This window comes from Perca fluviatilis, chromosome 3 (assembly GCF_010015445.1).
Source record: "Perca fluviatilis chromosome 3, GENO_Pfluv_1.0, whole genome shotgun sequence".
Classification (NCBI taxonomy): domain Eukaryota; kingdom Metazoa; phylum Chordata; class Actinopteri; order Perciformes; family Percidae; genus Perca; species Perca fluviatilis.
Window position 1 is genome coordinate 38,841,252 of NC_053114.1, and position 12,594 is coordinate 38,853,845.

The window sequence follows — 12,594 nt, forward strand, 5'->3', positions numbered from 1 at the left end:
GGACTGAAGAGAGGACAGGCTGCCTCCACTCAAAGTACCGGTAGGTTCAAAGTCTCTGTGCGTGTGTGTGTGTGTGTGTGTGTGTGTGTGTGTGTGTGTGTGTGTGTGTGTGTGTGTGTGTGTGTGTGTGTGTGTGTGTGCGTGTGGTGCCTCATGGCACATGCATAGCAATGCTATCCTTCTGTTGACTGCTTTAAAATGCAATGTTTGAGAGATGCTTCTGGTGTTACATCTAATATGTTGTATAGTCAAGTTTTTATGATATTCATAACATTGCTTCTATGTAATGTGTTGTAGGCTATATAGGCTACTGGTCATATTGTGTTGGTTATGTTTAACGTGATGATTACATGCGAATAGTATAACAATAGTATATGAATATTATAAATATATACGTACTGTACCCTAATAATAATTGTGCCCTCCCATGTATTTCATATGCCCCCCTTAAGACTGAGGTCTGGCGACGGGTCTGCATACTGGTATACTTTTGCCTGCTGTATCCAGGACTCCTTTTGTTTGTATATGTTTTATTGGTGATTAAATCCTCAAGCTGATCACTTTTGCCTGGCTGTCTCAGCATTTGGGTCTTACTATTCTCTGAGCCGTGACACTGTGTGTGTGTGTATGTCATCACTGAACTAAGGTAAGGAACGTATGGAAAAGATATGTTTCTATCCACATGTTATGGAATCTTTAAGAACATTTCCACAAGTCACAAAAATACAATACTAATTGTAATATGTATTTTCTTTCTAAAGAGGGTAGATTAATGGTGTAGACACATTAAGCCGATTATTGGCCGTTGGACAGTCTGGCAAGGTCAGTGACTTGAATCTGTTCAGTGTGTTCCGTGCCATCATCAGTCTGGGGGGCTGTCGTTTTGGCCGACCTGACACGTTCAGTCGCCGGCAGGGCAGTCGGGACTCACCCGGAAATGGGGAGCGGAATGAGGTGACTAAAATCTGATGAAAATCTTTTAAACTGACCTTTGTTGATCTGAAATGAAGACAGATTCAGCAACTGCACGGCCTATTTCTCGCTTAAAAATGTTTTCAGAAACACGTTTCGGTGAACCATTTTAGTACAATATGAGATCGTATTCTGAACGGCCGCCATGACAGTCTGGCTTTGAATTTGACGCGTTTGTCCAATAAGCTGCCGGTTTTCATTTCTTGGGCAACAATACAGAGTAGCGTTGCCTGCTGCTATGGAGACGTATTACGTTTCTCAAGTTGGTGCCGCCTCAGTGTGTCCCGGGGAAGTTTTTTGGACCTCGGGGACGCGACTGATCATTTCCACTGGCTTTTCTGTCAACGGTCGGCCGTCGGCTTAATGTGTCCACACCTTAAAGGGGTGATAGAATGATTATATAGGGTATTTCACACAGTTCCTTATGGTCTCCTAATGGGGTATGTAACATTGGTTGGGCTGAAAATGGCCTGGTTGATATTTTACTGGCCCTTATGCATCCCTGTGTTTTGGCCCTATTTGTAACAAGAGCTTTTCTTCCAAATATGGTATGGTCATGAATATTTAGATGAGTGCGCTGTATTGGTTGAGCAACTTGCCATACAGACATTAAAGACGCCTTTAGTTGGCATCCCCAATACACATCTTAGGGAGTTCACCAACTACAAACTGAATTTCTGTTTTACCAGCGGCTGTCATACCACAAGCCTTGTTACTGCGGTCTAATATATTATAATTATTATTTTTTGGGTTGTAGCGATATGTTATTGGATGTTGTGTTAACTAATATATTAATAATATAAACATCCGGATTGTTTATTATGGGGTTTGTAGGTTTACCATGGTTTAAACAAAAGATTAAACCTTCCAATATGGTTTGTTTTAGTTTATGACGCGTCTTTGTAGGACCAGTTTGCTATATGTCATTATAACAATGGGGTACGCGCTTTCACTTTCGATAACTAAAGTTATTAGTATTAGTTTACTTGTTTTTCAATTTTGTATTGGCATTGTGCTATTACGCTCTTCATCTGGCAAGAGCTTTTTCCCAATTGTTTGTTTAAATAACTACCCACATACTTATAGGCGGGGGTAAGATTGGACAGTCGTGCACTGCGGTCAGGGCGGATGTAGCAATCCACAGCCACGCTAACTCACACACAGTGGAAATGCAATTAGATATTTGTAAGCGCCCATATTCGAGCTTTATATGGTTGATTTCTACAAAAAAGTTCGAAGTGATTTGTAATGGAATAGAGAGATCTGCTGGACCTAGCTAGATTCAGAAAACACCTGTCTCAGGTCAGTTGTGTAGCCTATGTAAATGTTGGGTGTGACTGTTCTCTTAAGGTTCGATTTTGAGATGCTTGCCAAGCAACTCAGCTGTTGGGATTCGCCAGTTTTCAGAGGCAGTTTCAAAATATGAGATTTTCATAGTAAAGGGGTGTCAGTGGTTTTTGACTTTGTTTATTTACCCGCACTGTGTTATTCAACTATGACAGGGTAAAATCGGTTTTGCATTCTATCACCCCTTTAAGAAAGCAAGAGTGTCTGACTTTGACATTTGAGACCATGGGTCCGCATCCCGTTTCCCAGTTAATGTTTTGTTTCTTAAGGAAAACCTGTTAAACAGCTGCATATTTACACATCCAGGAGATATGGAGTAACGTAGGCATTCATTTTGGAGTCATGTTTCTGGTTACCTGATAAATATACAGTATGTCCTGTTTTCACTCTCCTATTAGCTCCATTTTGGACTCCACTGACTCCTGGGGAATTTATCTGGCTCTTTAACAGCTAAATGCTGCACTATGTTCATTAGCTAATCAGTTACTGTGTCTGTCTGCTGTTTGGTGCTGGACAAAAAGCATACAATAGGTTTTTGTAACTTATTCGCTGAAAACGGACAGCTGTCAATCAGCACTGATAAGAGAGGTAAAGAGTGAACGAAAACAGTAACGTTGCGGGCCACACAACCAGACCAATAAACTGAAAGATGCTCAAACGCTTGGAGCGGAGGGGAACTGTGGAGTCAAGTGATAATACTGTGTGAGTTTAATATATCAGTATGAGCAACGGCTTTCACATATAAATAGTGATCCATTGTAATATAAACATCAATTATACCCGCTTCAACCACCGAGGCACAGCATGAGCTGTTTTTATTGGGATCATATGAATCGTTTTGGAAGGCACTTATATAGGTATGGAGACTTGTACAGACGAAATGGTGGGTGGTGCTGGGACTATACTGCCCAAAATTAAACACTAAGTGAACCAAGGTTCCACAACATCGTCATTTACAACATCACAATCTCAAACTTAGTTTTTTCTTATAGTGTGTTTATTTGGATTTTATTTTTACTTTTTATTTGAAAGAAATGGTATATACACTACATTTATGTAACACTTTTACACCAAGGTGCTGTACAATATGCTTCTTATTCACCCACGCATCAAAGCACACATATTTACAGGTAATCGCACCGTATTTATACGGATTGGCACGTAAATAAGCACATTTTGCTATAAAATTGGGGCAGGAAAGCAGGAGAAGTACCTCCAGAAGATACAGCTGCACAGCTGCTGAGGGAGTGCACGTGTTACAGTCACATGCTATTATTAACATCAAGCACCATTTCTTCATGTTTATTTGTATTGGGACAAGTATGTAGCATAGACCTATGCCACACACCACAGCATTTATAGCCTAAGCTAATTTGCGATGCACGTCTCTAGATGGACCCTTGTATACCTCGGCACTTTAAAACACAAATGCTTCTCACTATGCTGGAAATATTTTCATTTACATCATGAATTATGGCCGCTTTGGTGGCATTAGCGCTCGGTTTTGCTTTATAGCACCCCGTTCATATCCCTTCTGTGTAGCAGCAGCACAGAGCTTGCAAGGTAATGCAACTCATTTACTACCCAACGAAATATACAGCTCAAGGCAATAAAGATGCTTAGGCTGCAATACACATTAATGAAAGCATGTTCCATTAATGCGCTCTGTCAGTAAACATCCATCCCATACAGTGCATTATTATTCCACACGCCTCCATGTGTATTCAGCTAGGGGAACAGCAAGACAACGCGTCGCAGAAGCAGAGATAAAAGCTTACAGAAAAGCAGCGTAACACGAGGATAGACATCACTCTGGGTGGTTGTATAGTCTGCTGACGAGCAGGAACAAACACTGCTTACATCAAACCTTTATGGGAAAGCTAAATATAAACACCAGCTTCTCAGAGCCAATTACAAATGGATGAGGACTAAGGAAAACTTATCTGACTCCTTTCCCAAACTGTGTTTGATGGGTTTATTAAATTGGCTGGCGCCGAGCCAGCCTGACAGCATGACCTCCATTTTTGAAGAGTTAATGTATACAGGGAGGGTTGCTAAGATTTCCAGGCTCGTCACACCTGAGCTCCACATTCATTGCATGTATAATTGTAATTGGATTTGATTAAATTTTCATTAAACATATAATGTGTTTTGAGGGGGATGCAGCTTTTCCCAATGCTAGGATTTTGGAGAATATATGTAGCAACTGATGCATGAAATTATTGCCAGCTTCTTTTGGTCAGCCATACAGCAGAGCCTGAGCATATTGTCTATGGACGGCAGCTTGATAAGAAAAGAAAAAAAAGTCAAGTATTGATCAGTGGAGTGGTGATGAGAATAGAAGAGACAAATACATCAGAGGATCAAAGGCAACAGCTTGGGATGTGGCTGCTGTCTGAATGAAGGATTAGCACAATAAACACTTCAATCTGTTCAATGTAATCAATACAGTTAAAATATCACCATGTGTTTGTGTCAGCTAAAAGAACACTAAAGGAGTTGTGCGTGAACAGACTAATAATATTAGAGCTTAAGTTGATTTTGAAATCGATACAAGTTTTAAAAAACAGAACCAATCATTTAGTGGTCTTTTTTTTCTTGCTTACACAAATATTTTACATTAATTAAGATTATATTAAGAAGGCAGGATATTTTACAGTTGAACAATTAACTTTACTGCCAAATAAAGGATGACAGTAAACAATCTTTTCTTAGCTGGAGTTTGAGATCATTTCTGTTGAGTTTAAGTTGTTTTTTAAGAGATTTAGGAGACTCGCCCTTCTTGCCTTAATCAAAGTTCTTTTTTTGCCAGGCCCTGCTAGCCCGGAGACTGAGCTTGTTCAACTGGAGGCTCACCCGCCTCCCCCCCCCCCCCCCCCCCACCAAACACACACACGACCGTTGGATTAAAGAGGTGCTCGACGAGGAAGCTCAGATATTCTCTGAAAGGCTCCATTGCGACATGTTTTTTTTGGTTCATCTCCTCGAGACGTGAACTCTGGCAGGAATTACTTCATTTTTAAAACATTTTTTTTTCCTTTTTTCATTTCAATTTTAAATGTTCACAATACGTGACATACAGCACAGTCCATGGTGAACAAAGCATAGTGTCACTTCCCTTCAATTCCCCTACCCACTCACAAACCAACCCAAATTAAAAGACATACACGAAGGTATCTCTTTTAATTTGTCTAACTTTTTCACTTTTATCTTTTGATGTGTGCCCTCACTGGTGTGTGTTTGTCAGTGTGCATGGGTCTGTGTTGTGTGTCCCCGTTTAATTTGGACCTGAACTGGGTTGGTTTGTGGGTGGGTAGGGGAACTGAAGGGAAGTGACACACTGTTTTCACTATGCTTTGTTCACCATGGACTGTGCTGTATGTCACGTATTGTGAACATTTAAAATTTAAATGAAAAAAATAAATAAATAAACAATTCCTGCCAGAGTTCATGTTTCCAAATCTCGTGAGCAAAATGTTATTAAATGAATATAGCTCACTGACAAATAGCATTATGTTATGGGGTTAAACATAAATCTGGAAGGGACAGTGACTCCTTAAGCTTAACTGTATGGCTAACATAGTAACCTATAGTAAGTTTATCTTCAATACACTACATTCATTTTTTTTCAAATTTTTTTTTTAACATAATTTGGCACCCCCCCCTGCTCTATTCTGCCAACAATTAGCTAATACCTAGCCTGGTTGACACCAGACCCTTCTCAGTTGTAACTGAGAGTGGGTCTGGGGAAGGTTCATTCACAGCCCATTTCCAAAGGGGCTTCACCAACGGACTCCGCTCAAATGCCTCTGGGCGCAATTGGATAGTCCTTCAACCAATCAGACCAACGATCCGGGTGACGTAGCAGCGACAGCGGCATCAACGGCTTGCTGCGCTTCGGTGGCCGTTGTGCTGAATGTAAACAAAAAGCTGCGTGCCGTCATCGTGTAAAGCCCGCCTCAACGGTTGTGATTGGTGCCTCGATTTGGAAAAACTGGAAATGGGCTTGAATGGGCTCTTGGCCAGACTGACTCAAATTTGACAGAAGTTCGTCAGGGTTTTCCAAGGCTAGCTAATACCAATATATTTCTGATAGACTACCATCAGCCAATATTATTGTTCAAACAGCTCTTACAGTATAGTGTCTTGAGACCACTGAAGAGTATAAAAGCTGCAGCTTGACAGTCAGTGAGCTCTTTAATCTATTAGAGTGGTTCAGTGTCTTCACCAAGTCATACATTGTGCAAAGCCTCAGCTTTCTAAGAGACAAGGCTTTCATTTTAAAAATGGCTTTACTGCACTTTATCTACTACGGCTGAGCTGAACCTGATGTCAGAGTGTATTTACAGGACGGAGCTGAGAGTAAAGACCTTAAAGCTCTCATTCCAGCGCTTTAATCGGCAAGCCTTATCAGCGCATGCTTAATGTAGAAAACAATTCTTCTAAAACCCAGAGATCATAAGATATGTGCACAGTGGTAGTCGGACAACCATTTCCACAATGACCTACTGTATGGTAGAGAACTATTATCCAACAACACATGAAGTCAGAGATCATAATTACTTTCCTCCGCAGGGGAAATCACTCGAGTTCTGCCTGCACTGCACCATAAAGACTGAGGGTAAACACCGGCATAATCTACACTTTAGTCTAAGCTCAACACATGAACAATGATCCAAATACAGGAAATAAATATCTGTTTCATAAATGTCCTTCTCTGTGTATTTAGGAAATAGCCAGAAAAGCTGTTCTGTTCCTCAAAACTCAATATGTACATTTCATCAGTTTCACATCAAATGTCCTTTAAATGGGGACAATTTTTTGTACAACATATAAAGCTTAAGTCATCCTGGACAAACAGTGAACTGATTTGTGCTGCATAAATATGGATGTGATGACAGCTCTGTGGCATTTTGAGAAAGGGAGATATGGAACATCGCACTAGCTGCCATCTTCCCTCTGTCCATCCTCTGTTTCCCCAGAGCTACTTGGCTGCTTCCATAGAGGGGAAATCAAGTGGAACCACAATTACCGCAGCCTCCCTTTGTTTACAGGGAGCTGTCTGCACAAAGGACAGGCTCCACCGCCAGGCAGGAGAGACAGAGAGAGATGAGGCTGAGTGTGTCCAGTGCAAAAGGTGATACATGATGTGTCGTGCGAAAGCTGCAATAGGTGACATTTTCTTCCTCTGAGGAAGGAGCTGCTCAGATTGTAATATTGAGGGTAAATTTGTAGACCACATGGTGCCTACAGTGATGTAAGGTAAGTTTGTGGGTGGACAAAGCCAAGAGCTGTCTGATGTCCACAGATACACATATACAGAACACACACACACACACACACACACACACACACACACACACACACACACACACACACACACACACACACACACACACACACACACACACACACACACACACACACACACACACACACACACACAGAGGCACATGGACGCACACAGACGCACACCTGCCTGAAGCCAAAAGCCGGAAAGAAACACATTACACTAACACAAACACTGGAGTCAGTGATTGTCATCAAACACATTTCTTCTGCAGTCCCTGTGTTTTATCTCAGCTCTGCTAGAGTGTAACGATTCAGGTGACTTCTGTACATTTGACTGACGACACGTATACGGTCATTCCTCTCCACATGAAGCCTTTAAAAAAAGAAAATACCAATAAAAACACGGGCAATTCTCCTAGAATAGTAAAGAGCTGTTGGGCACAGACAGCAGCAGTTTTGAGAAAGGCTAAAGAAAAGAAAAGTAATGTGATGGTAACAATTTCAAAGGGGTTGTGTAACACACTAAACAACAGCAGTACATACAATTTTGAAGTCACTTAGTACTTTCATATTTAGGTAGCATTTCATGCTTCTTAAAGTGATGGTTCGGAGTAATTTCACCCTAGGGTCCTTTGCACCATGACCTCGAGCCAAACACCCCCCCAGAAGCTTTTTTCACCTGGGTCGAACATTGGGAGAGTTAGCGTAGAGTAGCTTTATCAGCTGAATAGCTTAGCGCAGGGGCTAATGGATCCAGTGATGTATCTCGTAAATGACCCCACTAATAATGCCCGAAATGATACCAAACTTCTACACTAGTACAAATAGGTTATGTACTCATAAAACGATGGATTGGAAAGTTTGTAAGTACACCAGAAGTTTATGTAAATAACACTTGCCTGCTGGCTTCTGCTCTCTGCTGTTGTTGTTGCTGCTATGTTATGGCTGATACAGCAGAGCTCTGTAGCGGCTTAAACCACTAAACTAGCAACTGCCACTGGGTGTCATGGAGCTCGTAGCCAGCCGGCGTCACGTGACCACCCAGCGTCAGGTGACCAGCCGGCGGTCCCCTAATTTCGTAGGCTATCATACGTTTTGATGTGCACACATTTTCGTAACAATATCATACCAACCTATTCATGAGAATGCGTTGGAAATATGGTGTCTCCCACCTACAAAGCAGTCTTTATCGCTTGATAAAACCAGAATCCAGAGAAACCAGAAAAAAAACTAAAACTGGTTTCCACTGTGCATGCGTGTGTCCTGCTAAATGCAGCGACAACAATATGATTACCAGAAACCTTCCCAGATCCAGACACAATGAAAAATAACAATAGCACCAATTACAGAAGCTAATGTGCAATCATGTTAGCGTCGTGTAATATGAGCAATCACCTCCCTTCGCTGTGAACGCTAACTCTGTATTACAGTCATGCAGAGGACCTGAAACCCTCAGGAAGAAGTTGAAGGAGGGAAAAGGAGACAGGAAGAGGATTTATCTCTCCCAGCAGATGTAGAGCAGGCTCCTAGGGCTCCAAGTCAGCAGCCAGGACAGTTTACAAGCTGCAAAATAGATTGATTGACTATGGATCCCTGTCCCTGTGTGGCTGCCAACTCTGAGCTAATTAAAGAACTCTTCTCCGGAGAAACACTGCAGCAACCAAGCACATCCTATTTACTCTGAAGAAATAAAACACGTTGCTCTAAAACCCTTCCCAGTAAACCAGCACAGGTGTCACTGTACTGTATGTTGAGAAATAGCTTGAGCCACAGAGAATACACCTAGACAGAACATTTGCATTTGTGTTGTTAAAAGTAGGTAAATATGTTGGTGAAATTGTTTTCCATACTTTGCCCTGACATTCAGCTCTGAGAAGGGCAGGGATTTGGAGGTAGCATATTCGGATATTGTACATCAGAATATTTACTGCAGCCATTCAAAAACTGAATGGCTGCAATCACCCGTTCTTGTTATATCACATGCTGATTCTCCTAACCTTTAAAAAGACGCACGCTGAGGTACTCATCAGTTTGCATTAATTTCAATTCCCGCTTTCAGTTCAGATAACTCAAGATACACTGTCACAGTTGCAAAGCCACGTGGCTGGCAGTCACCATGAAAACTGCAACTAATGATATTTAGAGGTAAAACTGACAAAGATAGGTGGCAACATACATATAGGAATAATTTACTTCTTGACTTTCCTCATATGAAAAGGTGGAACGCAACTATATCTCTTAACATGTACAATTACAAGGTACTTGCCATTACTGCCTTAACACTGTTTTAATGCCTCCAGATAAATTAAGTTCTTTTTTTTATCTTATCTTACATGTGCAGGGTCTGCAGCTTTACATTGTAACTGTATAACTGTTATGGCACAGTAAAACAATTCCCTTACATGAGCTGCCAAACACAATATTATATTCGCATTAAACCCTTAAAGGGTAACTACCGTTTTTTTCAACCTGGACCCTATTTTCCTATGTTTTTGTGTCCAAGTGACTGATGGGAGCAACAATCGCCTGTATATCCTATAGGTTAATATGCAATTTTTATGTTTTATTGTATATCCTATAGGTTAATATGCAATTATTATGTATTATTTGTATCTTTTTTTTATACTATGTATATTGTATTATGTGTTATATGGACCTGTGTCTGCAATAAAGTTTATATATATATTTTGACATTGGTCCAGTATTAAGCAAGATCACTGCAGTCAGCAGCGGCAAAGCTACAATGTAAGTTAATAGGGCAATTGTGCAGCTTGTATTTACGTTCACAGAAGTGCTTGACAACATTATGGAAAAGATTTCTAAGGAGGTCGACCTTTCTGTTAAAGAATAAGATCCTTTTTTTAAACATAAAAAAAAATCTGTGTGTGTGTGTTTGTGTGTGTGTCATTATGTAGTAAGATCTGATGAGTCAGTAATGTGTTTGCAAGCATGCGGACATACCGGTGCAGGAGTATTCGTCCACTCTGAGGAAGCCTGGCAGACAGTCACAGCGATGGCTTCCGGGCAGGTTGACGCACACAGTGTTGGACTGGCAGTAATGCATCTGGGTCGCACACTCATCAATATCTGAGGACAACAGAGCAGATACAGTGGATTAATAACTCCCTGGCACACTCAGTCAGGACACACGGAGCGATTCCTTGGGCGACTGATGAAGCAGGTGGATGAGTCTTATTGAACTGCTTTAACACTGATGCTTTAATCTCATTACAAAAGGTACTGGTCTCTGTCTGTCAACTTGTTGCTTACAAATATTAATTACTGTACAGTCTTGCCCATCCATTTACTCATCAATCACACGCACAAACAAGACAACGTTTTCAAAGTATAGTTTGGGTTTTCCCCACTTAAATATATAAATTACAGTGTGTTGTTTTGTTAGGGCGATATAAAAGAGTGCCAGACAAGAGAGGACAAGGAAGAGAGAGACAAAACAAAAGAGATGCTAAAGACAACGGGGAGAGGAGAGAAAAGAAAAGGAAATGAAAAAAGAGGAAAAGAAAGAACAGAAAATGAGAAAGCTGATGAGATAAGGACTTATATATACTAAAGAGGACAAAGGACAGCAGGGAGAGCAGCATCTTTCCTGACGTCCATAATGTTCAGCTAATATGATACATTAGAGCCTCACTTCTTACACAGACTCTCTCTCATCCTAATGTAGCTAGAAAGACACTGTATGAGCATTGAAACACAGAGCTCTGGGAGGCATTAGCTGAGCTGAATGACTGCTGATGAAATGGGATCGGAAACGCACAAGGGAGGTGTTAAATTGTGTGTGTGTGTGTGTGTGTGTGTGTGTACACAGTATTTATGTGGATGTGAGCAGCAGAGAGAACCGGTTTCCTGAGGCTAACAGGCCTTTCCACCACTTAAGGGACTCTGTATGCTACACTTAAGGGAAGGAGAGAGTGAGGAAAGCATTTCCATATCCTCTCCTTGGACAAATACATTCCAGCTTTGAGGTTTTCAGCTTCACACATTCCGCTTACAACAGAATGAAATTTTGTATGAAGTATGTAATTGACTTACATGCAACAGCCAGAGGTTTTTTCTCGGCAAATTTCATCCTTGGAGACTGTACAGTAGGAGTGTTGAATTGCACAATCAAAGAGAGACGGATCATGTATTCAGACGTACAAAGCCTCGCCGGCCTTCAGCATAAAAAGCATTGATCTACTACATCAAAAACATGAAACTTACTCAAGTGCTTTCAGGCTGCAAAAAAAAAGTACCTGAATCCAATTTTGTATTGTGTCCTGAAGCACTATTCCGCCCTGAAAGCTACTCATTAGATAACTCTTTATTAGCACCAAAGTGTTGTTCAAGCCTTATTATGGCTGGCCTGTGATGTCGCAGACATGCCGCCTTAATAATTCAAAGTTGAGAGCTCGCTGCTTTTGTCAGATTTCATTGAACTGTAAAAAGCATCTACTGTCAAGGCTGACACACGATGGGACTTTCTGATTTCTGTTGTTCCAAGGTCCTGTATCCACTGTTAACCGTGTGTGTGTGTGTGTGTGTTTGTACTTCTGAATGTCTGTGTTCGCCCTCTACAGCCTCCTCTGGGAGTGCCGTAGCAGGTGAGGTCTGCTGACAGAACTGGACCTGTCATTTCACACAGAGGGGGAGGGGGGGGATTCATTTTTCTGGATTTGCCGGTGTGTCTCTCTCTGTATGCCCTCCATCATTCCTCCTCCCCCTCCCCTCCACCACAGACCTTCCTCCTCCTCCCTCCTCCTCCCACTGAGCTCAGTTTCTTCATCTCTCTGCTGCTTTATTCATGCTGTGATGTAGGTCAGGGCTGGGGAGGGGAACAGCTAAAAATAAGGCAGGATAGGACTCTCTGCCCGCATGCGCATCTATGTGTGTGTGTATGTGTGGTAGAGAGAGAGAGAGAGAGAGAGAGAGAGAGAGAGAGACACACCGTGTGTTTGAAAGTTGAGTGTCTGGATACAGTTA

At 41.5% G+C, this 12,594-nt stretch overlaps 1 protein-coding gene across 1 annotated transcript in view; it reads right to left on the reverse strand.

The window, feature by feature from the left end:
* The window catches only part of LOC120555936 (protein kinase C-binding protein NELL1-like), a 329,540-nt gene that overhangs the window by 85,327 nt on the left and 231,619 nt on the right, over positions 1-12,594 (reverse strand). The window contains exon 13 of the mRNA XM_039795144.1: positions 10,573-10,698. Coding sequence (XP_039651078.1) covers positions 10,573-10,698 — 126 coding nt within the window. The remainder of the gene's footprint in view (positions 1-10,572; positions 10,699-12,594) is intronic.